Consider the following 27,247-nt stretch of genomic DNA (forward strand, 5'->3'; position numbering starts at 1 on the left):
GCCGCCCGCGCCGCCCGCGCCCAGGCCGCGGCTCTCCGTGCTCTTGGGGAAGGGCTTGATGACGGCGGTTTGGTTGGGGTTCTCCTTCTTGTTGATGTGGATTGACAGCCGCTGCCACAAGTGCTGCCCCCGGCTGCTCTTCTCGTTCTGGGCCCACGTGACGGATTTTCCGTTGGAGCTGCGGAGAGAAGGGAGACCAGAGGTGACTCGGAGGTTCCCCAGTGCTGGGTGATGGGACTCGGATTGGGAAGGACTGTTGCTGATCTTTCGGGAAATAAGGCGTCAGCGGACACTATGGGCAGAGATCTTGGAAGTGGCTTTTTGTTTGCTTGCGTTAAAGGCCGCTTTATCGTATTGGCCTTCGGTTTATCATTACCACGAAAGTGTGTTGTAGGGGATAGTAGGAAGGTTAAATGTATTTATGGAGATTCTGCAGTAGTTCTGAGCCCACCCGGGAGTGCAAGGGCTGGTTATGCTGCAAAGCTAGAAGCCAGGGCTTGCAGTATTGTGGCGGTGTGCAGAAGTGCCTAGTACTGGGCAAGGCTTCCTGAAGTTGGCAGCCTCTGACAGGAAACGGTAGAACTAGGACCTCAACTCACCCATCCAGTCGTCAGAGGGGAGGGAAAGGGTACGAGTCGAGGAAATAGACAGTGGTTCCAGTTCATTTTTTATTCTGCACGTCAACGACTGGTGTATGTCAACGACTGGTATATTTGACTAGGGATTTCTATCGAACTCCTGACTTTGAACATGGTTTTAGTTAGTCTGACTTATCTGCTGGAAAATAGAAATTCAATGAACACATACACACATTTCTAATTAATTAGAGCGTTTCTACTTCACCCAGATTTTCCTCACAAATTTGTTTTTAGGCCTAAAACTTGAATAACAATTCTGTGAGGGAGCATAGTGCCTTTGGCACCTAGCATATTGATTTCCAAATAGGGTCTTGATAAGTGTTATCTGGCTCACTTGACTTCTTAGGTCCTTTCTCCTTCTTCCCTTTCTCCACAGTTCATTTTGGTTTCCACCCTGGGGTCTGAAAGCTGCTCTGATGATGACGCAATTGGTGCCTCAGCCTCTCAGGTCCTGACTGTGTCCTCCTTACCATTAAATATGACACAACTTCTGAAACTACAGACCCTCTATCAGGAACCTCATTAATGGTCAGAGGATGTGACTTGACTGTCAGGGATGTTCTGTGGAGACCCTGGGGGGATTTCTCATCACAAAGGAAACTAAGATCTCTGTAACTAGGGGGTCTCTCTTGTCCATACAGCTCTGTCCTAGCTGCTGTGGCCAAGAGATAACCTTGGGCAGTCTATGAACAAAAGGCTTTGGCCACCCAGTTTTCTCATCTCAGCCAGGGGTGATGAAACTTAATCGTGCATAAGACTCATCCAGGGCATTTGTCAACTATCTCAGGCAGGACCCCAGGAGATTCTGATTGTCTGGATTGGGTTCCAAGGATCTATGCATTTTACATGCACTCCATCCCCAAAGTGATGACGCAGCAGGTGTTTCCCAAACTGAGAAATCTAGCAGGAAGCTTTCCTTTCTTTCTGGGTTCCCATTGCTCCCTTGGCCTCCTTGCTGGAGGGCCGAACTGCTTTCGCCAGGCAGGGAACTGAATTGTATTTGCAGCCCACCTGCCTTGAACTGCCGGACTGCAACTGCCAGATCCACTCTGCCTGAGACACCAACTCCTCCGATAACAGACCCCTGTTTCTGTGCTCCTATGACAGGATGCTTCCTGTCTCTTTCCCATACTGCTTCTCATTTCTTCATCTGCCCCTTTCCTCTTTGTGGTCTTCCTTTTTCTGCTTCTTCCTCTGAGATCTCATTCCATTTAATCTACCCAATATTTTGCAACCTGGTGTCGTTTAGAATTCTGGAACGTGACATGTCCCCCACCGCTGCCCCACTTCCTGCAAAGGATGGATAAACTCTTTCCAGGTTTGGGAGTTGCCGTACAGAACCTAACTTTCCTTTCCAGGAGAGTTTCCAGATTTGTTTCTACATTTTTGCATTAACCTGACCTGCCACCTTTTATGTTTTTAGTGCATTACTTTCTTTTTCCCAGGTGTCTACTAACTTCTGGAACATGGCACAGAAGAAATAGGCCAGATTATTTATGGGATTTGATTGGGAGGATGGTTGCCAACAACTCCTTTTCTCTCCTACCAGCAGGATAAGAAACAGCCATGTTGGGAAGGACAAATAATCTTTCAGGTTGCTGAGGCCACTTTTAATACAAAGCATGGGCTAGAAACTAGACGCATAACTGGATTTATCCTACTAAGCTTTACTGTAGAAAGATTCTTGCTCCCTTGACATAGAGAGATTTTGATGGAACATAACTCTGGGTATTAACAGTGACAGTCTTTGGAATCACATGTGGAAGTGCCTAAAAACATGATGGCAGATTGAAAAGCCTGTGGATGAATGTGCAAGAAGGCAGCTATCCTACCCAGCCAGTCTGCACAGAGTACTGACGTTGTTCCCGGCCATGCCTTTGCTCATAGTGTCCATGGTCATGTGGGAGAGAGAGCACCAAGCAATCTGTATACCAATGGAAATGGATGTAGGAGACACCAGAGAGATGGAGCCCAAATTTGAGTACTTCATTTTATTCCTTGGGTCATGAAAGGTTTTCTTTTCCAAAATGGGAACTTTTAGTAAGCATTTGATGGACGAATAGGATTCTAAAGCTAGCAGGACCATTGTGTGGTGTCCTGGAAGGTGCAGTGGACAAAGAAGCCCAAAATCTGGGTTCTAATCCTGGATCTGCCAGCCTGAGTGCTTGGAAAATACTAGTCTGTAAGCCTTGATGAAAAGCAGAGAGTATATCATTTGGTGAAGGTGGTTGTGAGGATTCAATAGACAGTGCAGGTGAAAGGTTCTTGTAAGGAGAAGGTGTCTAAGAGTATTAGTTTTTGCATTCCATGTGAATACTGCATCCCAGAAAATAAAAACAATGTACTAATATGGTTTTGAGCTCTGGCTGAGAAACAGAGAATTAAGTGTAACGTAAAATATTTTATGTGGTAAAGCCATAAAATATTTTTGGTTGTTCCACCGGGTTTGGTCTGTGGTCTTTTTCTACTCTAAGTGTCTCCTTAGATATCACATCCACTTCACTAAATTCTACAATATTCCACAATTTACTTCTTCCTGAAATGCTCTTTCATGGTGCTCCCTCCTCTCTTTCTTCCATTTTGACTAAGCTCTTCCCATTGTTTTTGTTTGTTTGTTTTTTCAATTTTACCTTAATTGCTTTTTCTTGAGAGAAGTTTTTCTGACCCCACCTGGACTAGCTTGGATTCCCAGAGTCCTTGCATTAGGCACGTCATACCTCTTTGGTGTATGTCCGCCTCATCTGCTGGATGGAGTGTTGTGGGAGTACAGACAGAGGGTTCTTTGTTTCCTGTTATAGCCATAAGACCCAGTGCATGGTCTAGAACACAGTATGTGTTCAATAATATCTTTGAACTAATAATGGAGTAGATAAATGCATTCCATTTCAAAAAATCCAAACTGAATTGTTTTTGTTAGAATTTTAAAAATAATTCAATATTAAGAAAAATTCAGTAATTCAGTAATAATATTAAGAAAAATTCAGTATTAATGAAATTCTATTTCTTTTGTCTTATGGATCTACTTTTTATATAACTTACTGTAATCAGTAGTGCTCAGTGTATGCAAATAAAAGATATTACATTAACTAAGTACAATAACAGATCTTCATATCTACCATGAAAATCACAAAGGAAGTATTTGTTCCTTTTTTGTAATTTATATACGCATATGTGTATATGTATATGTATGTACATATGTGTGTGTGTGTGTGTGTGTGTGTGTCTATTCTAGTGAAACTTCTCAGTGATGAAAGTTTATGGAGGCAGGTATGGATAGTAGCCCTAGAATGTAGGTGTAAGATCCAGCCCTGAGTGATGGTGGGCAAATTACTTAACACCTTTGTACCTCTTTGTTCTTTGGTACAAAATAGAAGAAATAAACCTCCCCTTGCTTACCTCACATGATTTCTGGGAGGAACCCAAACGGTAGTACACATGAGGGTACATTATAAAACATACCACCTCTGCAAACCTCACCATCAGATCTTCCAACCAATTGAGATAAAATCATCATTGTTGCTGTTGTTAAGATTTTTTTTTCCACATCAGGATTAGACATTTGTCCTGAGGGCCCTGAGGTAAGAAAAGGGAAAGCAACTTTTCCTTACCTGTTTTTAGCACTTCACCTTCCCCACCGAATATTTTAGGCATTAGAAAAGAAGGCGGAGAGAGGCATGGAGAGAGACAGAACAGATGATTTGCCACATCTGGAAAGGACAGTTTGGCCAAAAAAAACCTGTGAAAACTCTGTGCTCTTTCCAGGTACCAGTTAACGCTTTGCCAAATATAATACTAGCTGATCTAATGTTCTTTCTACTATGACAATTGGTTCTTTTCTGAGAGGTAGAAAAAAAGCATTTTGATCATGTTATTTGAGGGTTGCATTTTTTGTTTGTTTTTCGTTTACAGTTTGTGTCGGCCAAAATGACATCTTCTACCTTTATTCTCAGAAGTTTATTTTTCCTTTATCTATTCCATGCATGACACATAATTTATTCACTTCAAACAGGCTCTGAATGTCAGCTCAATGACCTCTCCCAGTTTCTCTATTCATCTGCCAAAACCTGTAGGAGGTAGCATTCTGCCATGGCACACCATCATGAGGAGGCAAATGTTAATAGAGTTGGACCATCCAAAAAGTCAATGGAATTTAGAATTTTTGTGTTCATTTTAAATGGCTGTTGAATAAAAATAATTTAAAAAAATGGCTGTTGAATGACCTGTGTGGGTTTTTTTCCTGAGAAATTGTTTAGGGTTTTATTAAGGCCGTATAAACAACTAAAATCCTCAGAATATTTCACTGAATTAAAAAACTATGCCTTTATCCTCTCTTTTGTTACATGGTTTAGTAGTACCTTCATGAGTTGTACAGATCTAGGGCATCAGAATAATCAAATATATCCTTTGAAAATTAGCACATTCTTTTCATGAAAAAATTATCTTCATTACTAAACCTCTCTTGTTTATGATTTTGAGTGGAGAGGCAGCCAGGAGAGAGGAATAGTAAGATCATGAGCTTCCTAATACAAAAAAATATTTTTGAAAAGTTTTTAAAAGCTTGTAATGTCACTAGCAGATACGGAGTGACTTCAGAAAATATTAGGCCAGTGAAAGAATTTCATGAATCAAGAATATTATAAGCAGAAGATTTCCAATTGCAGTTCCATTTTCTGCACATTTTCTTAAACTTTTATCAGTATATTTTTCTTGCCATAATTTGCTTTGAATTACGAAATATGGAAATATGGTTTTTAAAAGATAATGAGCTATTTGATATTGTTTATATTCAGACACTCTAAATTAGGTGGAATAATTTCTTTCTGAGCCTTCCCTAAAATCTGACATCTTGACTTTGAAAATTACACCGAGAAATACACCATGATATATAAGAAAACGGCAGAATCATCCATATAAATTTCCTCAGTTACAGCATAAATGGATGTAAATAGCTATCTTGTTGACAAAAAAAAGTTAAATGGCTGTGATAATGTATGCATTAGAAATACACATATAGACAAAAACACTTAAGTAAATCGAAATGAATTACCTACAGTGACACAATAATCGAAGCACTATCACCTTATATTTGCATACTGCTTTATAAAGTACTTTAGGAACACTGATTGTCAAAGGTAGATAGGATCAATGTCTTGGTCTTCCTTTCAAAAATAAGAAAACTGAGGCTCAGTGAGATAGGTGATTTACCCAAAGTTAAGCAGTTAGAAAATGACAACGTGGAACCAATACCATCTCATGATTTCCAGTTCATTTTTCATGACAGTACACCATCCATATTTGTTTTTTGAAGTGAGCTGTCCTTACTTCATGGAAGAGAAGCCCTCAGATGTTACCTGGTGATGATACGCATTTTTAAGTCGATAAGTTAGTCATTTGATTTATATTCTCTATTACCATATGTCTTTGTTCTTCTTAATCATGTACTTTGAAGTCTCAAGAAAGCACCCTATATCACTCTTTGGTTGTTAACTCAAATAGCACAGGTTGACCAAGCATTTATACTTGCCAAGGATAATGATTAGATGTCTCGATCATGAAGGCAGTTATTTATCACCATATAAATAAAATATCATATAGCAATTTTCAGCCCCTCTTTTTTTCCCCGTGCTGTGATCTAATAAAAGACCGTTGTTTTATGTGTGGCACACTTATTTTTTCTCTGACTTTTTTTGGAATACCACTAAATAAGAATGGTATAATTTCAAGGATAACTATTTTGCAAACTTTGGCATTTCAACGAATATTGGTTAACAAATGATATATGCTACCTTTGCAAATGATTGTGATTGATCAGTACTTTTTGGTACTGTGGTGGAGAGTTGCTGATATGAAACTTCCCTCAAAGAGGGCAAGAGAGAAGATGCACATAGAAGGCTAGCAATATGAGTTACTCATAGTATTTTGATAGAGGTTGTTTTTCTTTTCATTAGGTCCTTGAAAGAAGGAAGCAGGTGGGCAGGTGGAAGGGTGCTGAGGACAAGGAGAATGAGAGATTGTGGAGCATGAGAACAAGTAGTTCATTGGGTAACTGTAGGGTACAGATCACAATGGATTCAAAACTTCGCAAGAGGAAGAAACCATTTGTAGCAGGAGGGGAGTGGCCAGGGAATGATTCTTGCCTCCAGAAGACAGATTGTATCTACACCTTGAAAAATTAGTAGATTATGGCAAAGTCCAAAAAGAGCAGTAGGCATTGCCCTCCCGGAAAGATAGCAGTGACTAAGTTCAGAAATCCACAAAGGATGTTCTAAGATAAGCAGTAGCCCTGTGTGGGGATGGATAAGAAGTTAAAGCATCAGCAGGTAAGAGTTTGGACTTTTTTGTCCACTATAAAAATGCTTTATGGCCACCCATGACCTGCAAGGATGTTCTTTCTTTTCTTTTGCTATTTTAATAACTCATTAGTAATTAGCCTCGAACTTCTTATCAGTGTCTGGAATAGATAGGTGGTCTAATATATTTGACCAGAAGATGGTCTAATTATTAGATACATATGTGATCTACATACTCAATCAATAAATGAATGAATATATCAAGAAATACTCATGGGTTCTTTTCTGTGTTATTCTTCAACTGCAAGAATTCTTTTTGCGTTATTTAATATTTTAGGTATTCGATATTTTTGGAACTCAACAAAAACAATTAAATGTAGGAATCATGCCAAAATCTTCTTTAAAATCTCACTGCAGCTTCATCCATTGACCTTATTCCTTGTCTGCCCCAGTCCTGGTCCTACTTCAGGAATATGTTAAGGCCTAATTAATATCTGTTAAGTTAATTAGTCCTTCAGGCATAAGGAGCCAAGAAGATTGACACAAGCAAAAGAGTGGTGTCCAGGGTAGATTTAAGAAGCTATTTTCATAGTGCAGGGACACAGTGTTAAGATGCTAACAGGTGTGGAAAAAATGAGGATGGAAAGGAATATACTGATCTGAAAACTGTGCAAGAAAAGACGTTTAGGTCCTTGCGCATTGGTATTAGAGGAGTGCAGAGAAAAGTTTCCTCACTAGGGAAAGAAGTGTCAAGGAAGGATTTGCAAATAAAGTGGAGATTAACTAGGTCTTAAAGCCTGGGGAATGTTAAAATAACATGGATAAACAAAATCCAATTAATATGTGTGTTGCATATACGGCAAAGCAGCTAATGCCACATGCTCAATCCCTGGAAGCCCTTCCAACAACCTTGTGGGGTGGACTTTTGCCTCCCTTTTATGTAGTTGGGAGCGAGCAGTGGCTGCCTGCTTCTATGATAATTCCATCAGAGAACATCTTTTGCTAGGCATTTAGTCCCTAATAAAAATCCTTGTGGGACAAGAACCACTTGGCCCTATTTTAACTAGTCTTTGGTTTAACAGGATGCCTTTTCAACAGGTCACAATCCATCCAGGGTGGGTTATTAAAGTGCCCCGTGCCTCTAGCTGCTACTTTCCCCACGTCCTCATAAGGAAAGAGCATTCAACGAAGGACGTAAAGCAGGAGCATGTGCCAAGCTTTCTGCTGGATCACCACAGAGTTTTCTTTCTCAAGTGAAGCTATTGTTTAAATCTAAAATTCAGTAACCTGGGCTCAAACCTCAAACTAAACTACTCCTCATACTGAGATGCAAGTTCTAGGTTTTAGTAGAGGTACTTCAACTAAGATTAGAGGATGTTTTTACATCCAAAATGGAAATTATGTTTTCCAGCAATTACTATTTGTAGCCCAGGTTACAGTTTCATAAAGAGAGAACAAAAGAAGACACAGCTATTTTGCGCCCCTTGGGTGGTACCACCAAGAAGACTTGGTGGAGGAATCCAGCTTGATTTAAAGCTTGAATAAAATATGGGGTTGGAATTGATGACTAAGAAGAGGAGAATCCCAGGATGATAATAGCTCCCTTTGGAATAGAACTTTACACCTCACAAGGTGTTTTCATCTGCTTTATTATATTTGACCTTCACAACAGCTGTCTAACATAGCACTTATTGCATGGTATTTTTTTTTAAGATTTTATTTATTTATTTGACAGAGATAGAGACAGCCAGCAAGAGAGGGAACACAAGCAGGGGCAGTGGGAGAGGAAGAAGCAGGCTCATATCGGAGGAGCCTGATGTGGGGCTCGATCCCATAACGCCGGGATCATGCCCTGAGCGGAAGGCAGACGCTTAACCACTATGCCACCCAGGCGCCCCTATTGCATGGTATTTTTAATCACTTATTTACAAGTCTGTTTCTGTACTAAACCTGGAACACTCCAAGGACAGTGACTATGTACATTTCCTATGCTTAGTATGGTACCTGTTACAGGGTAGTTGGCTGCGAGTATTAGGGAAATGAAGCAAATTCTATCACTTGAATGCCTCATATAAACATATTATTAGGGATGCCTGGGTGGCTCAGTTGGTTACGTGGCTGCCTTTGGCTCAGGTCATGATCCTGGGGTTCTGGGATGAGCCCTGCTTTGGTCTCCCTGCTCAGCAGGGAGCCTTCTTCTCCCTCCCCGCTCCCTGCTCCTGCTCTCTCCTGTGCTTTCTCTTGCTCTCTCTTGCTCTCAAATAAATAAAAATTAAAAAAAAATAAACAGATATTATTAAACTGTACTATAGATGCAAAACCTGAGGCTTATGGAATTTGTGCCCAAGTCAAATAAAAGGCAGAACACTGCCCCAGATCTCACCTTAAATACAGAGTCATTGCCAAAATGCAGTATTGTCTGTGTGCTAAGAACACACAAAAACTAAAGGGCTAACAAGACACATCCTTATGGAGCATCCAAGGAAATGATAACACCCAAGTTTGTATCCAGAAAATGACCTGATAGTAAATTCCAAAGCTCTCTAATAGCATTGACCTGAATGTTGCAGAGATGAATACTGAGGGAGTGGAGAATAAGAGAATGTCCCAGGATTTGATAATGGTTGCTGAGAAAATGATTTTTGCATAGAAAAAAGATTCCTTTTGATCTTATTTACCTTAACTGTAATGATGAAGAGTACTTTAGTTTTGAGGTTTGAATCCTGGTTGTTACCTACCACCAACATCCTTATTATCTACACAAAGCTCCTGGCTTAAGGAAATTTTTAAAAAAGATTTTATTTATTTATTTATTTATTTATTTATTTATTTATTTGAGAGAGAGAGAACACACGAGCGGGTGGGGGTTGGAGGGAGGCGTGGAAAGAAGGAGAAGCAGATTCCCCACCACTAAGCCTGGATCCTGACACGGGGTTCAAATCCAGGACCCTGGGATCAAGACCTGAGCCACAGGCAGACACTTAACCGACTGAGCCACCCAGGCTCCCTGCTTAAGGTAATTTTTGATGATTTTTTCTTACTGGATGTAAACAGGAACATGTCACAGATATGAGGTGCTGAGTAAGTTCCAGTCCCATCCCCTTTGGGATATGTCAGATGCCTAACTCTCTCTCTCCATCTGTCTGTCTCTCTTTCCTTGTGGTAAGGATGCGTAACATGAAATCTACCCTCTTAACAGACTTTTTTTAAATGTACAATACAATATGATCACTCACACCTGTTAGGATGGCTACAATGTGGAAAAAAAGAACCCTTGTGCACTGTTGGTGGAAATTCAAAATGGTGCAGCCACTGGCAAAACATTATGGAGGTTCCTCAAGAAATTAGAAATAGAACTACCATATGATCCAGCAATTCCATTTCTGTGTATATATCCAAGGGAATTGGAATCAGGATCTCAAAGAAGGATTAGCACTACCATGTTCACTGCAGCATTATTTGCAGTAGCAAAGTTGTGTAAACAACCTAAATGTCTACTGACAGATGAGTAAAGAAAGTGCACCCCTTTTGAACGTTTTTCCAAAGAAGACATCTAAATGTCCAATATATACATAGAAATGTACTTATCATCCCTAATCATCAGGGCAATGCAAATCAAAACCACAATGAGATATCACCTCACACCTATTAGAATTGCTAGTATCAAAAAGACAGTCAATTAAGCACCTGCCTTTGGCTCAGATTGTGATCTCAGGGTCCTGGGATCAAGTCCTGCATCAGGCTCTTTGCTCGGTGGGGAGCCTGACGTTCCCCTTGCTTGTTCTGTCTCTCTCTCTCTCTCTCTCTGACAAACAAATAAATAAAATCTTAAAAAAAAAAGACAGGAAATAACAAGTGTTGGCAAGGATGTGGAACAAAGAAAACTCTCATGCACTGTTGGTGAGCATGTAAACTGGTGCAACCAATTTGGAAAACAATGTGGAAGTTCCTCAAAAAATCAAAAATAGAACTACCATACAATCCAGCAGTTTCACTTCTGGGTATTTTTCCAAAGGAAATGAAATCACTGTCTTGAAAAGATATCTACAGTCCCATGTTTACTACAACATAATTTACAATAGCCAAGACATGGAAACAACCTCTGTGTCCATCAGCAGATGAATAAATAAGGAAAATGTGATACATATTTACATATACACAAACACACAGTGGAATATCATTCAGCCATTCCCCAAATAAGGAAATCTCACTATTTGTCCCAGTATGGATGATGCAGATGAAATATGAAAGCATTGTAATAAGTAAAATAAGTCAGAGAAAGACAAATACTGTATGATATCATGTGTATGTGGAATCTAAACAAAAAAAAAAAAAAAAGAAAAGAAAAGAAACCCCAAAAACCTGAACTAATAGATACAGAAAACAGATTGGTGGTTGGTGGAAGTGGGAGTTGGGGGTGGGTGAAATGAGTGAAGAGAGCCAAAAGGTACAAACTTCCAGGTATGAGAGAAATAAGTCCTGGGGCTCTAATGTACAGCATGGTGACTGTAGTTAATAATACTGTATTGTATATTTGAAAGTTGCTAAGAGAATAGATCTTAAAATTTCACAAGAAGAAATTGTAAATGTGTGGTGATGGATGTTGTTAGCTAAATTTATTGTGGTGATCATTTTTCTATATATATATAGAACATATATCAAATCTTGTACACCTAATACTAACACAATTTTATATACAAATTTATATGTATATATCTACTAATATATTAGTATATACTAATAATTTTAGTATTAAAATGACTTTTTATATCTATCCTATACACTATTATCTTGTTTATGTCAATCTTCTTGGTTCCTCATAGATGACAGGAATCTTTCTCTGGCTCCTTAGAAAATTTATTAGGTAGGTGCCTACAAAAAATAACAGATGTTCCTGATTAATATTTGCTTTTGTCTTTTGCTAGCAATATACTGCCTTCTGTATGTATATCTGACTGCCTCATTTAGATTCTCTTACTCCTTTAAAATATCCATGTATGTTTTCATATATATGCTATTTTTAATCCCTTATCAACTATTTTATAGACTATAAAGCTGATGCTTAGAGAGATTCATGGGACCTCCATGCCCAGCCATCCAAGTGCCCCTCAAGTCTTTGTTTTGTAAGCACTCACTGAAAATCTCCAAGAAGTGCATATAACATGTAGTGTTGGCTACACTAATTTCATCCTTACTGTTACTTCTGCCGTTTCTTCTTTCCAGCTCATGGAGTATCTCTTGCACTTGGTCTAACATTCTTCAAAATATAGTTTGTGAAGTTTTCTTCCAGGGATTCTAAAAACCTGAACTTGAAACTGCATGCCATGTTGCTTTCTCCCTCCCTTATTCAAATCTGGGCCTTATTATCTGGATCACAGATATAACTATACCTTAATGTAGTCGATTGCTCCTGCAGTTTCCTTCAGAATGAGTTTTATTCCTTTATTAAGATTGTCAGGGACACCTGGGTGGCACAGTCAGTTAAGCATCCAACTCTTGGTTTCAGCTCAGGTCGTGATCTCAAGGTCATGAGACTGAGCCCCACATCAGGTTCCACCCTCAGCATGGAGTCTGCTTGAGACTCTATCTCCCTCTCCCTTTGCCTCTCCCCTGCATGCTCGCTCTCTCAAATAAATAAATCTTAAAAAGAAAAAAAAAGAACAAGAAAAAGATTGTCAGTTCTTTAGGGTGGAGATTATTCCATGTTTTCTGGAACACACCATGGTCCCTTAAATAGTGCAGCCTACATGCAGAAAGGTTCTCCTTGCACTCTTATTGATTGATTGACTGAGTCAACAGTCCCAGAGCACTTTTGGATACTGAGGGTGGAAAATTGAACAGGACATGTTTTTGCCTTCAAAAACCTTCAAGTTTAGTGGGAAGAGACAGGTGACCAGATAATATGCAGTATTATTATACTCAAGATACTTTAGAATTATGAGTTTGGGAGATGTAAAATAGATTGTAAGAATTTTGGAAAGGTTTCAAAGAGGAATTGACATTAGATTTGGGTTTTGAAAGCTGAGTAAGTTTGCCAGGCAGAACAGGACTGGGGGTTGGAAAAGATGGATTCAAGGAGCAAGGATGGGGCAATTCAGGTGGAGACACAGCACGTGTTAGGGTGTGAAATTGTAGAAAGGAGTCGGCATGTTTGGAGAACGGTCAGAATTAGAATAGGGTTAGTGTGTGAAGGTCCTTGTATTCTGAATGCATGGGCTTGGATTTTATCCCAGGTGGTAGGTATCATAGAGTGTGAATTCCAGAATCAAACTGAGTTTGGCTCCAGTGTGGACTTTATCGTTTACCTTTTTAAAGATGAAATAAAAGATCATATAGATAAAGGACTTAAGCCAGTGTCTGGTGTAGTCTGGTGTATCTAAGCACCCAGGGAGAACCATGGGAGAACATGAATTTTAAAGCAGAGTAATTATATCATTGAATTAATTTCATTGAAATTACTAGATTTTATTTTACATACTTTCCCAGAATTGATTGTTGAGAAAACAACCATGATAGCAAGTGGAGAATGGAAGAAAAAAACCAAAAAAAAAAAAAAAAAAAAAAAAAAAGGACTTTCTAAGCTGAGTAGCCTTGGTTAACAGTAATACTAAATAGAATCTATTGAATGCCTGCTAAGTGCTGTGCTTGCATTATCTCATTTAGTTTTCACAGCATCATGTAGTAAGGAAGTACTCTATTATTATCCTCATTTTACGGACAGTGGAGATTAAGGAGGTAAAATGGTGCCTCAAGGTCACATTGGCTAGTGCTGGAACCAGGTTTTAAGGTCTTTGATTCACTCTACTGTGTTGGTTATTTAATATCCCTGAGCCTCATTTTCCTCATCTGTACCATGGAAAGATCATTCTTGGGAGAATCTAGTGTATAACCAATGGGAAGGGACCACTACTGTGTTTGATGCACAGTAATTACAGCAATGGTAATAACTGGTTATTGTTACTTACTTTAGAACATCTCTAAACGTAACTTAGAACATTAATCTGAAACTGACTTTGGGGAGGAATGAAGAGAAGACTACTGCAGTAATCCTATCACTATGAAACTAACTGGCTTCATACTGGAAAGACAGAACATTTCTCTCTGTGGCTCTGAATTTTATACAACTTTATGTATAGTCCTTTCTGAACACTCAGTTCAGGTTAATATTATTTAGTTTATATTACTCTTAATTCTGTTTGCACTGGTATAAGCTGTAGCTTCTGATAGCAAATGAGTTAACTGTACACATTAGTTCTCCTGTGGGACAGGGATTTTTGTTGCATTGCAATTATCTGTTTTTTTCTGACTCTGTTCTCTTGTGGACTATGGAGTTTCAAGGGTATCAGTCAAGTCTTTGTCATCCATTTATCTCCAGAGTCTTGTAAGTGCTTGGCTCGTGGTAGGTGCTTAATACATGAGCATTACACAAGGGAAGAAATAATTGAATCAATGAAAGGCAAAACAGTCTTAACACAGACATCACATTTTGGAATTGCTTTTCAAATCTGAGTTCCTCGTGATTATGACATGACTACTATCAGATTCTCTGAAGAGTCTATGAAATATTTATACCCACTAAAATTAGAAGCTACATCTACTAGGTGAAAATCAGTTACTCAAGTGATTGGAGATTAATACCTCACCTAATTGATATCCTGACATTGCAACAGTAAAAATCACCACGTACCACCCTCCTTCCTTCAAGTACTGGAGGGGGACTATAGATCTATCTATTTCATTTGATTAGGGAGCACTTTTCCAAAGAAAGACTGGGAGGCTCAGGATGTCTATTCCTCTCCTTCAGGGGGTACGACATGACATGAGCACCTCAGAACGCAGACTCCAATGAGCACTCTGATGGAATGGCCCTGCTGAGACAAGAGATCATAACATTCATTATTGAGGTTTTAGCCATCTCTGAGGTGGGCCTTCTCAGTATGAACTCACACCATAACAGGGCTTAGAGAATTTCCAGTTCTTAGAGCACCTCCCTGTTTAGGACTCTCTTTCACTTCTCCTGCAATCAGGAGGTCTCTGCTCTGAAACACATTTAGATTGTCCACTGTGGAAATACGAAAAGATGACAAGTTATGCTAGATTCCGACAGAAGAGAAAAAAATTCACATAAAAGGAAAATAACAACATAATATTTCAGGAAGCTAGAGTGTTAGGGATACATATAATGTTCTTATTCCTTTCCAAATGTGGGGGTGGAGGGAAAACGAAGAAGTGAGGGAGTGTCTGTAAGGCCCCGTCATTGTTTCAGGTAAGATGATAGTGTTCAGCTCTAGGGCTGCTTGCACAGGAAAATTCTCTCTCCCTGCCAGGTAACTTGGCTCTGGAAGAATCACCCCAGGCATGAATTCACTGGGTCCTGTCCTTTGCATAGATTCAGGATGGAAAACATAGGCAAATGAGATTCAGGGCGACACTCCAGGTTTTCTGTGATTGTTAAGCATTTCTTAGCCCCACCCTGCGACGGGTTGTTTGGTAATGGCCACAGAACCAGCCCAGATGTTTGCAGAGTAAATATGCTTGACTCTGACTCTGGGAAACAACTCAGGGGAGGAGTGGGAGCTGCTAAGAAAGAGGGCCTCAACAGCTGATGCCAAAAGTATCTGTAAAAATCGAATACTGATTCTCTCCCCAGCTCTTCTATTCAATTCCAAAGGCAGCACACTGGGATTAACTACTGTAACTTCTTTAGAAATGGTTTACATTGCCGCTATCTCCTTTCTGATAGCTTTTTCTCTTAATATTCATTCTCAACTTGTTTCTCCTGGATAAATGTCATTGTATGTGTATGTGTGTGTATTTATATAAACAAATATGAAGTTGGAAAGAAAGATTTGACAGTCTTGGACATTTTGGCCTCTCCTTTTATGTGTCTCTAGGCCTTTTCTCCTCCCTAATGGAAAGCTCTGTTAGAACACTGAAGGACTCGCTTTCCCTCTCCAGTACTTTCACTCTCTTCCACCAGTTTTTATTTAATGCTAAAGAAATGGGAAGGAAGAAAAAGTAGGAAGGGAAAACCATTTGTTCCCAATGAATTGTGCTTATCCATGGGGCTGAGATGGTCATTCCAACAGAACTATCCTTACTAATGCATGCAGTAGTCCCCTGGGCTTCACCTGGATATATCAGTGTAAAAAGCCTTGTCATTACCTCAGCTATATCCAGACAAGTGAGGAAACAAAAGCTAACTATTATCTTGCCGTTGTAGAGAAACTTAGACTATTCCCCGTGTAGATACATTTAATTGCTATCTCTATATATCTGGACCTGACCCAAGGAATAGTGGTCTGGTTGACCTGGAGTCCCCTTACCCTTTCCTACTATCTCCTATCCATCTCCTCACCCATATTCAATCAAGACAGCTTTGAGCAAATCTAATCGCTGGGCTGATTGGATCTGAGATTTCCAGACATTGACTAAATACTCTCAGGAACAGTGCATGACACAATGGAGACCTAATGTTTACCATGAATAGCTCCATGTCATCTCCTAGACGAATGGATCATTCCACAATATTGGTTTATGGATATAAATTGGAATGACCTAGGAAACTTGTTACAGTACAGACTTTGTCTCAGTACGTTTGTTAGGCAACAAAGTTTGGGAAGTCCAGTCCTAGACAATTGCTTCAAATCAGAAGTCACTCTGGACAGAGCTCCTATAGTCACTTGATACAGTCATTTTCACCTTGTCCAGCCAACTCCAGTGCTGTTTGACTGATTTTCAAGGACAGGAATTATGGCACTTTGTCATGTGTGAATAGAAGGAAACCAGTAGGCCCAATGAAAGGAAACCATTTTGTGGGAGTTACTTCCACAAAATTATCCATTGAGGCTTATCTTCCGGATACACTGAGATCCAAAGATGGCTGTATAAAGGGATCACAGGCATAAGGACCCCAGATACACTAATGTGCACACACATATATATGCCTACACAGGTACACATGCTCTCATTGCCTTGTCCCTGGGAGCCACGGACAAAGCTGGCCAAGCTCTTGGCCAGGGCTGCTCTAAATGATTGGTCAAACTATATGCTACACAGTTCCAGGCACCGTTTTCACAGACTGCAAAATGAATTCCACCGCCCCCTCTCCAGAAGTTGTGCAATGCGGTGGTCCTTGGAGAAAGTTAGACATTATTTTGAAAACTAGAAGGAGCCTACTACAGAGTAAGCAAATACAATGTTTGGGGTGAAAGTTCAACAGGGCTCAACAGAATTATCTTCTTGCTGTGCAGCTGGATCCCAAGCTCTGCTCTCAGCACACGCACACACACATATGTACGCACTGTACTTCCTGCACTTCCCCTTTCCTTTCACCCAGGCTGACTTGCAGGAGCTTCCCTTCCACACCTTTGTACCACTGATGGATGGGGAAATGCCACAACACAGTAGAAGTGGAGAGTTAGCTCATGGTGAGTGATTCCCCAACTCGGGGCTCCTCTGACATTCTGGAACTGTTCAATGCCAATCTTAACAATATTTATCTCCAGAGCCCTTTTCTTGAAACACGGTCCCATGCAATAAAGCACGTTCATTTCATGCAACACAACTAAGTTGATGCTTATAGTTCTAAATAACCCAGTTGCCTGGGCATAGCTCAGTTTGGAGAGCCTGGTATGAAGGAACATGCACAGCGCAGCGACAGGGGTTGTTTGCCACCAGACACAGAGAAAGAAAGGAGCTGCAAAGCTATGGTAGCTAGAGGAGGACTAGCTTTCCTGATTTCAGTTCATGAAAAGCCTCTTGCCTCTACAGCTCACTAGTTTGGCCCGGCATTTGCCCTTGTCTGTAAGATGATGTTACATCGAAACAAAGTCAGATTAATTCCCAGGTTTGTCTGGGACAGGGCTGGAATCTTTCCTCATTGCAGTCCTTCCCTCAGAACCAGTCCTAGGCTTTTGCCCTTTGTTTTGACAACTGATTGGACAGTCCTGAAATGTGAATTTCCTCCAATCTCTTCCACTTTGCAAACTCCAGAAGCATTTGACCAATAAGTTAAAATCCATGGGAGAACTGAATGTGAGCTAAGGCTTCAGACATGCAAAGCACACGATCCTGGGAAACAGCAGCATCTGGGACAGGAGGCTCCCATCACTTCACATGAGGATGGCATGGGTTTTGCAAATCAAACACACACAGAAAACCAGTGGTGACCCCGTTGGACACACTGCATGGGGTACACAGTGGAGCGAGGACCTAGACCAGGGAGCCACCTGTTCCTCTAGCTTACGGACATTGATTTCACACCACCTCAGGCCACTCACAGTTTGCTTACCTGCTCATTGTTGCTCTCCCACCATTCCCCACACTCCCTTTGGGGGTGAAACACTCTATTTCCGACTTGTGCTGGGCCAGTCTCCTGTCTTTGTACCTGGTGAGCATGAACAAGGACAGGAGCAAACAGAAAGATATGATTGTGTGCTTAACTGGCCAGGCTGAGGAAGAGCTGTGGCTGCAGAGGGTGGTCCCATGACAAAATGGACTTCTGCTCTTTCCTGCAGTGGCTGACCTGTAATACGTATTAGATACTTGTGATGGCATATGGATAACATTTGGCATGATTTTGTTACTGCTTGTTAAACCACACATGATCTACCCTTCCGTAATGCCTATTAATCTATGATTTCATCACATTTAATAGTCAATGGTAAAAGAAAGGCAATTCTTAGCCTTTAAGAAAAAGATTAATATCAATAAATTAGAATTCATTTACTGTTTACCATGTGCCAGACATGGTGCTAGGATTTTACCTAAATTTAATCCTGGCAAGAACCCTATGCAGAAGCTCTGCTATGATTATATCCATTTTGCTGAAGAAAAGAAGCCCAAGATTGTAAGGATTAAGTAGATTGATCAAGGATTTTGAACACAGGGAGTCTAAATTTAGAACACACACTTTTAGTCATTGTAGTGTGTTGCCTTCCATTATGGGTTGTTTTGTTTTGCTTTGTTTCCAAATTGCTCTTTTCATTAACAAAGCTTTGTTGAGTGGCATTATGTCTGAGCATTATTTTAGAGACTGCTGATGCCAAAAGCAAAGAGATGCTTCTTGGATGTAAGAGGTTCATATAACCATTAAGCTGAAGTTGAACAGTCACTATTGGGCTACCTGCATTGTGGCGGATAGCTCAAACAGCTTTTGTATCAGAACTGGCAATTCACCACACCTGGAAGGTACTAGATATTTCTTTGTCTAAAGTAAATTATAAGATTCCCAACATTATGCTATATGGTGAATCAAGATGAGCCTTTATATTTGAATGACAGTTTTTAGAGCCAACATGCTTTCACGGAAATAATCTTTTCTTATTCATCAGTTTAAGCCTGTGGGTAACTAAAGAGGGTACAGTTATGCTCATTTGCCAGATGAGGAAGCTGAGACTTAATTCAACTGACTTGACCAACGTCACAAGGCTTACTGGTAAAGAATAACTGTTAGTAGAGCTTGCAAGGGCCCAAGACTCTTAAGGTTTATTGCCTTTTCCTTTCTAAAACTGGAGCCTAATATGATGCCACTTCATCCATACGCCTGGTGTTCAAAGGCAGTGATAAAGTGACTTGGTGTCAGAAGACTTGTTTACCCTTGGTATAGTCATCTTTCCCCTAAGTTTCTTTTCTTGCTGTCTCAAAATTAATATGAAATAAAACAAAATGCAACAAAAGCAAAATCATTATTAGTCCGGGATAGAGGTCTTCCTCTCTTAATTTTCTTTTAAAATGTTAAAAGTCTTTAGTATTTGAATAAAAATGGCTCACTAAATTAAGCCAAGTGGATGGAATAGATTACCTTATTCAATAGACTTTAGTTGAGCATCCATTTAATTCTAGACAATGCACTTTGGCCTGGAGATACAGAGATAAATAATTCACAGGTCCCTCTTCACAGCGTTCACGGTGTAGTGGAGAAGGAGGGGAAGAAGGTGCATGTTGTTTATCAGTTTCAGCCAGTGATCGTGAGAGAGGGTCTTCTGGAGATTTCTAGGAACAGTTTCTTTCTTTCTTTCTTTCTTTCTTTCTTTCTTTCTTTCTTTCTTTCTTTCTTCCTTCCTTCCTTCCTTCCTTCCTTCCTTCCTTCCTTCCTTCCTTCCTTCCTTCCTTTCTTTCTTTCTTTCTTTCTTTCTTTCTTTCTTTCTTTCTTTCTTTCTACTCTTGGCAAAGAAAACACTGGAAACCGTGGCCTCTTCTTGCTATGGACAATTGTTTGGTGTGGTACTTAGCAATGCTACACCCATGTTGTAGGCATGAGAGAAGATAAGCCAACATTCTAAAAAATGGTGGCACGAAAGATTAGAAGAATGTAGGCCCTAGACAGTATCTCTGAGCAATGGAATTAGCCTGTTTCATCTCAGAACTTCTTTTTATGTAAGTCTTATCATGTCAGCCATTTTGAATTAGGTTTTAGATTCTCTGATGCCAAATCCCCCTAGATTTTACTTTGCTTTTGTTACTTTCTCTACCACAGCTGAGTCTAAGAATGTCTAAGGTTGTTTATAGCATTAGGTTTGGATATTTATAAGTTCTCTCTCCGTGTGTGTATGTGTGTGTATTTATGAAGACCCTAAAGAAGCAAGTTACTAACAAATGCTTTAGTCTTTACTTAATCATTTGTTTTCTTTTAAATACTGTTCCTTTTTATATATACTACCATATATAAAAAAGTTTAAGAATCTTCATAGAGTTAGATTTTGTATAGGAAGAAAAAGAGGGAGATAGATTGGGTAGAACAAAGGATTTTTTTCTCGATAACCCACATTTAGGGAACACCTAAACAATTGGCCCTTATAACCATGGTACAAACACCGCTGTTAATTTATTGGAAGCCATGCTAATTGTAGTCCTAACCCATGTAATATGGTGATTTATAAGAAAAATACATTTTGGTTATTCAAATAACCAAATATAAGTAATGCAGATGACTAAATACATATGAGAATGTAGATATTTCTTTGATATATTTGGTTTTCTTCCACTGTTCGGGCTTAGGGTTCTCAGCCGAACCCTTGGAATTTCCTAAGTGTTGAGAGTCATAAAGATGCCTTTTGCTATGTGAATAAGCTGAGTTCCCAAAGCACTTAAGGATGGGGGCTGGTTGCCAGTGCGGTCAGCCAAGTGATTAGAGGGTTGGAACTTCCAGTCCCACCCCCCTTGCCTCTGGGGAGGGGAGGTGGCCTGGAGACTGAGTTCAACCACCAGTGGTTGATGATGTAATCAATCATGCCTTTGTAATAAAGCCTCCATAAAACACCAAAAGGACAGGTTTGGAAAGTGTCTGGATTGGTGCACACGTGGAGGTGCTGGGAGGGTGGCCAGCCTGGGGAGGGCGCAGAAGCTCCACAGACCTTGTCCATGCATCTGTTCCATCCGGCTGTTCCTGAGGGATGTCCTACAAGAAACCTGTGCTCTGGTAAGTAAAATGTTTCCCTGAGTTCTGTGAGCCCCTTGAGGAAATTACTCAAATCTGAGGAGGGGGTCATGAGAATCTCTGGTTTATAGCCAGTTGGTCAGAAATATAGGTAACAACCTGACTTGCAACCATCTCAGAAGTCCAAGGAGGGGGTCGTTGGAACCTCCAATCTATAGCTGGTCGGTCAGAAGCCCAGGTGATAGCCTGGGCTTGTGACTGGCTTCAGAAGGGGTCGTGGAGGGGAGACAATCTTGTAGTACTGAACCCTAGACCTGTGGCATCTCCAGCTTGAAAGTGCCAGAGTTGATGTGAATTATAGGACACCCAGCTGGTCAAGAGAATTGCTTATTGGTATGGGAAGTGCCCACACTCCCAACACACACATACATGGGAACTGGGTCCAGGAAACCAAAGTAACCAGTTACTATGGGTTTAGTCTTACACTTTCAAACTTCAATGGGAACTATCACAAGTCAGAGCACTGAAAAGTACTTCAATAAAGCTTTTGGTCACATGTTTATTAGCATTGGCCTCAGTCTGCATGGATTTGCCAGAGATTTTCCTCAATCACTTTTCCTGTCACTAGACTAAGAAAGTATCAGGAAAAACAAAGAATACAAAGCTGTGTCCCTATGTGCTCATCCCTTACCTAGTCCAGTTCTAGACCCATGGAAAGGTGGTCCTGGCTCTCTGATGATTTTGGAATTCTCTTCCAGATGCCATCATGTCTGAGCTTGGAGCCAGATTTTATTTTCTAGTTTTCCCTTTGCCTTCCTGGCTTTGGACAAAATGTTTCTGCCTTTAGTTTTTAGTCATTGTTTCCCTTTCCCTCTTTCCCACTATGGGCCTTCCTAACAGTTCCCCTCCATCCCAGTATGATTTTCATAACAGCTTTGGAAACATTCAGCTTTGTTCCCATGCTGTCCTCAAACACCAGCCTAGCCTCAGCTTTTGGACTCCAGGCATAGTTCAGATAAGACCCCTACCCTTGGGTAACCTCGTTAGCGATCATCCAAACACAGTTTCTAATTTTAAAATGTATGAGGCAGAGTGCAACCCACTGCATTTTATTTTCCAGATTTATTGACACATCACCTTTAGAACTATCCTAATTTTGGATGCTGACAGTGATAAAGTAAGGAGGGAAACTCTGACATACATGTGAACAGCATTTCCAATATTGTAGAAAATGTTTCCTGTACCAATTGATTCTCTTAACAAACAAAGTAATTATTTTCCTCATCCTTCAGGAGAGCCTGTGGCTCAGAACGCTTTACAGTCTGGCCAAGTCTCCATAATGGCCAGTCACAGAAACAGGGCTAGAAATCACATGTTCTACTTCCAAACATCATGCTTTTTATTAACACCTCACTTCTTAATGTCGTTTTACACTGAAAAAAAAAAAAAAAGAAACTTTTCTAAATAATCTGATAACCCATTTGAGGGACTGAAAATGTCATACATGAAGGGAATAGTGTGTACTTAATGCAGCGGGGCTTTGAGCTCAATATAAACCTGTTTTTTTATTTTCAAAGGTCAAATTTGACTACACCATGGCCAAGTAGAACAGATCACCCTCCAGGTCCCCTGCTAACATGGAAACAGACTGCCATTCCTCTGACTAGAGTTTACCTACAAGGGAATACACAAAAATCTGAAGGTCAAAAAGGCATTGCTGAGAACAACTATCAATCATTGTTGATGTAGGGGATACTGCACCATATCAGAAGACACACAGGATGAGGTGGTAGACTTTTTCAACAACTCTGTAAAGTGTTACAAAGAGAACTGAGGGAAATTCCAAGTCAATCTTTCAAGGCAAAGACTCAGGGGAGATTTCTAGCTGAAGACAGAAGGGAAGTCCTTACAGATCTTCATTTTAAAGGGAAAGAATAAGGCCAAATCTAGTTCGTGATTACAAAGTTATTCCCTAATTCAATCCCATCTTTCTGCCCTCTCTGTGTCTGTACCGAAGTAAATATATTCAAATGGTTTACTACTAGTTCCAACAGATCTTGTGGCCTCCGTATCCAGAAAAGAAATAACTTTTGTCCCGACTCGCAATGTCAAGTTGATTCACTCAGAGATGTCAGATTAAAAACAAAAAAATAAGCGTGATTAATAGCCTGAGAAAATAATGTCAGAGATGAATATAAGTTGGGAAAGTATTTGAGAGGCTGCCAGGGAACATACTGCTCTGTCCTGTATAAAATAAAAGGGAGGTAGAAGTTGACAGGTGGGGAAGCAATGCAAATAAGCAATTAAAATGTAAAGAATCAGCTATATTGGCCCAGTAATTCTATTCATAGGAATTAATTCTAAGGAAATAATTCAACAGAAGCTCAAAGGCTTCTGTACAAAGATTATTCCTTTCAGTGTTGTGGAAAAATAGCGGAAACTAAACAAAACAAGAACAAACCGCTGGAGAATGGTTTAATAAATTATAGCATAGCAATATTATGGAAATGTGTTAAATTTGGTATTGAGTAAAGCCTTTCATTTAGCTTCCAGAAAATTCCCCAAGGATGTATTTTAATCCCACTTATGATGAGAACTTGTTTTCAGATATGAATCATCTGAAGTCATTGCCTTCCGCCATGTGCTTTTTTTTTTTTTTTGACATTATTTGTTTCACAATAGAAACCCAGGAAGGTAGAGATTTTAAAACTAATTCTAAGGTGCTTTACAAGCTTACACAACATCCTCAACAGGGAAAACTTTTCAGGGAGGAGCACAATGTTGATTGACCAGAGAGAGGATCTCCAGAAGAGAATAGGATCAGCCTAAAGAATCCTTGGGGCAAAGCAGTAATTACAAGTTGCTGGCTTCTCTCTTAGGACTGAGGGATTTTCAGATAAAATAATTTAGTCTTCCTGAGAACTGATGAGTTGTTTTTCCAACAGGAATTTTTCCTAACATTTTTGTGCATACACAGCTGGAAAAGCTTTGGAGTCAGACCAAGCTGGGTAATGACAAGAAGAACCAATATTTACTGAGCACTGGGAATGTACCAGACACATTCTGAGTACCCAAACTTAACTGATTTAATCACTCAACAGCTCTACACATTAGGTACTCCTGATTTTCCTGTTGTACAAATGAGGAAGAGCCAGAACTCAGGGAGATTTACCCAAGGTTACCAGATTGGTTAACTCTGATGCATATTGTTTCTCACTAAAATGCTGGTTACCAATACTAGTGGGGCCATGTCTTAGGCCTGGTTCTGTCTTAAATGGCTGAAGGCACACCGGGAACTGTGCTATTTTTGAACCCTTTTATCTTTTTGCTGATCTCCTGGCTTAAGCCCCTGCTTCTGCTCTTCTTTTGACCCTTTTTACGCTAGTGAATAGGGAGACTGGTCCCTCTTCCCCTCTCCCATACTGACCTTGGTAACAATCTGCACTTTAGTAACTTCATTTTCTCAGTCTGGGGTCGGTTGGAGCCCAAACCTCAGTGTTTCTCTGTGGAAGCAGATTTGCTCTGAAAGTAATAGAGAATTGGGGGCCCTCACTTACAACAGTCCCTTGCAAGGCCCTGTTTCTATTTTTAATTCACATTCTGTTATCTTTTTCTTAAATAGAATCCCTTCCCCAAATTGTATGACCTTAAGTTTTATAAAACTTGAATCTACTGGGGTGCCTGGCTGGCTCAGTCGGTTAAGTGTCCGACTTTTGGTTTCGACTCAGGTTGTGATCTCCTGTGTTGTGAGATTGAGCCCCATGTGTCGGGGCGGGGGGGAGGGAGTCTGCTTGAGATTTTCTCCCTCTGCCCCTCTTTCCTCCCCACCTGCTCGCTTGCTTGTGCTCTGTCTCTAAAATAAAAGAATAAGGAACACCTGGGTGGCTCAGTTGGTTGAGCATCTGCCTTTGACTCAGGTCATGATCCCAGAGTCCTGGGATCGAGTCCTGTGTTAGGCTCCTTGTTCAGTGGGGAGCCTGCTTCTCCCTTTGTCTGCTGCTCCCCCTGCTTGTGCGCTCTCTCTCTCTCTCTCTCTCTCTCTCGCTCTGACAAATAAATGAGTAAAATCTTAATCAATCAATCAATCAATCAATCAGGTTGCCTGGGTGGTTCATTCTGTTAAGCATCTGCCTTTGGCTCAGGTCGTGGTCCTGGGGCCCTGTGTAGGGCTCCCATCTGGTCAGGGAGTCTGCTTCTCCCTCTATACCTGCCTCCACTCATGCTCTCTCTTTTTCTCAAATAAATAAATAAAATCTTTTTAAAAATTAAAAATAAAGACAGTTGGAGTTAAGATGGCGGAGCAGTAGGAGACACCGTTTTCAGCCGGTCCCCCGAGTCGAGCTGGATAGGTACCAGACCAGCCTAAACAACCACGGAACCAGCCTGAGACGCAGAAAGACGCATCTGGATCTCTACAAATGAACATCTCCAGCGCTGAGTGTGTGAGGAGTGCGAGCGGGAATATAGAAGCCGTGCACAGATATCGGAAGATAAACGGGAAGGGGAGGAGCCGCCGCGTTCTGGCGCCGGGAAGCGGCAGCCACTTGCACGAGGGGAGCGGGCGGGCTCGAGTCGGCACCCACAAAACAGCAGACTGAGCCGTGAGCCGGGTGCACGCGCCACCAGGCATCTCGCGGATCACCGGCGGTGCCGTCACTGGATCAGACTGAGACCGGGAGCTTCCGGAGCGCGGGCGGCTGGCAGCTGCGGCATAGAAACACAAAGGACAGAGAGCGCCGGCCCTGGAAGTGAGGGCTGGGAGGACGCCGGGTGTGGGGCGCACATCCCGGGACGCTGCAGGGTTGAGCAGCACCAACAGAAACAGAGTTAAAGTGGCCAGAACATTAGTAGAGAACGGGCCGCAATCCTTCTGTTCCGTGACAGAGGCTGAAATTTGGCCGCTGCTGCTCTGACTCTCAGAAGAGGCACAGCAAACCGCCAGGGAAAGCCGCCAGAGAACAAAAGCCTGGAAATACCGGCTCAGAGAGTGCCCATCCCCATCCTCCCTCGCAGGGGACACGGAGACTCTACCCAAACAGGGTTGCCTGAGTATTGGCGCGGCAGGCCCCTCCCCCAGAACACAGAAGGCAGGCTGAAAAATCAAGAAGCCCACAACCCGGGCGCCTGGGTGGCGCAGTCATTGAGCGCCTGCCTTCGGCTTAGGGCGTGATCCCGGCGTTCCGGAAAGGAGTCCCTCATCGGGCTCCTCCGCTGGGAGCCTGCTTCTTCCTCTCCCACTCCCCTGCTTCTGTTCCCTCTCTCGCTGGTTGGCTGCCACATAAATAAATAAATAAAATCTTTAAAGAAGAAGCCCACATCCCTAAGATCCCTATAAAACAAGGGGCACGGCCTGGGACCCAGTCAATAATTTGGGCTCTGGAAACCCCGCAACCTCTCTTCATCAGAATGACAAGAAGGAGAAGCCCCCCCCAGCAAAGAAAAGACAGTGATTCTGTGGCCTCTGCCACAGAAATAATGGATATGGATGTAACCAAATTATCAGAAATGGAATTCAGAGTAACGATGGTCAAAATGATGAGTAGAATTGAAAAAACTATTAACGAAAAGGTTACTGAGAATATAGAATCCCTAAGGACAGAAATGAGAGCGAATCTGACAGAAATTAAAAATTCTATGAGCCAAATGCAGGCAAAACTAGAGGCTCTGACGGCCAGGGTCGCAGAAGCAGAGGAACGGGTTAGTGAATTGGAGGATGGGTTAATAGAGGAAAAAATGAAAATAGAAGATGGTCTTAAAAAAATCCACGCCCACGAATGTAGGTTACGGGAGATTACTGACTCAATGAAACGATCCAATGTTAGAATCATCGGCATCCCCGAGGGGGTGGAGAAAAACAGAGGTCTAGAAGAGATATTTGAACAAATTGTAGCTGAAAACTTCCCTAATCTAGCAAGGGAAACAAACATTCGTGTCCAAGA

General features: G+C 41.0%; 1 protein-coding gene across 1 annotated transcript in view; it reads right to left on the reverse strand.

Moving 5' to 3' along the window:
- GRM5 (glutamate metabotropic receptor 5) overlaps positions 1-27,247 on the reverse strand; it is a 506,772-nt gene that overhangs the window by 769 nt on the left and 478,756 nt on the right. Inside the window, 2 exon segments of the mRNA XM_040630952.1 lie at positions 1-178; positions 18,222-18,317. The exon segment at positions 1-178 is cut by the window's left edge and continues 9 nt beyond it. Coding sequence (XP_040486886.1) covers positions 1-178; positions 18,222-18,317 — 274 coding nt within the window.

Source organism: Ursus maritimus, unplaced genomic scaffold (genome assembly GCF_017311325.1).
Source record: "Ursus maritimus isolate PB19 unplaced genomic scaffold, ASM1731132v1 scaffold_16, whole genome shotgun sequence".
NCBI lineage: Eukaryota > Metazoa > Chordata > Mammalia > Carnivora > Ursidae > Ursus > Ursus maritimus.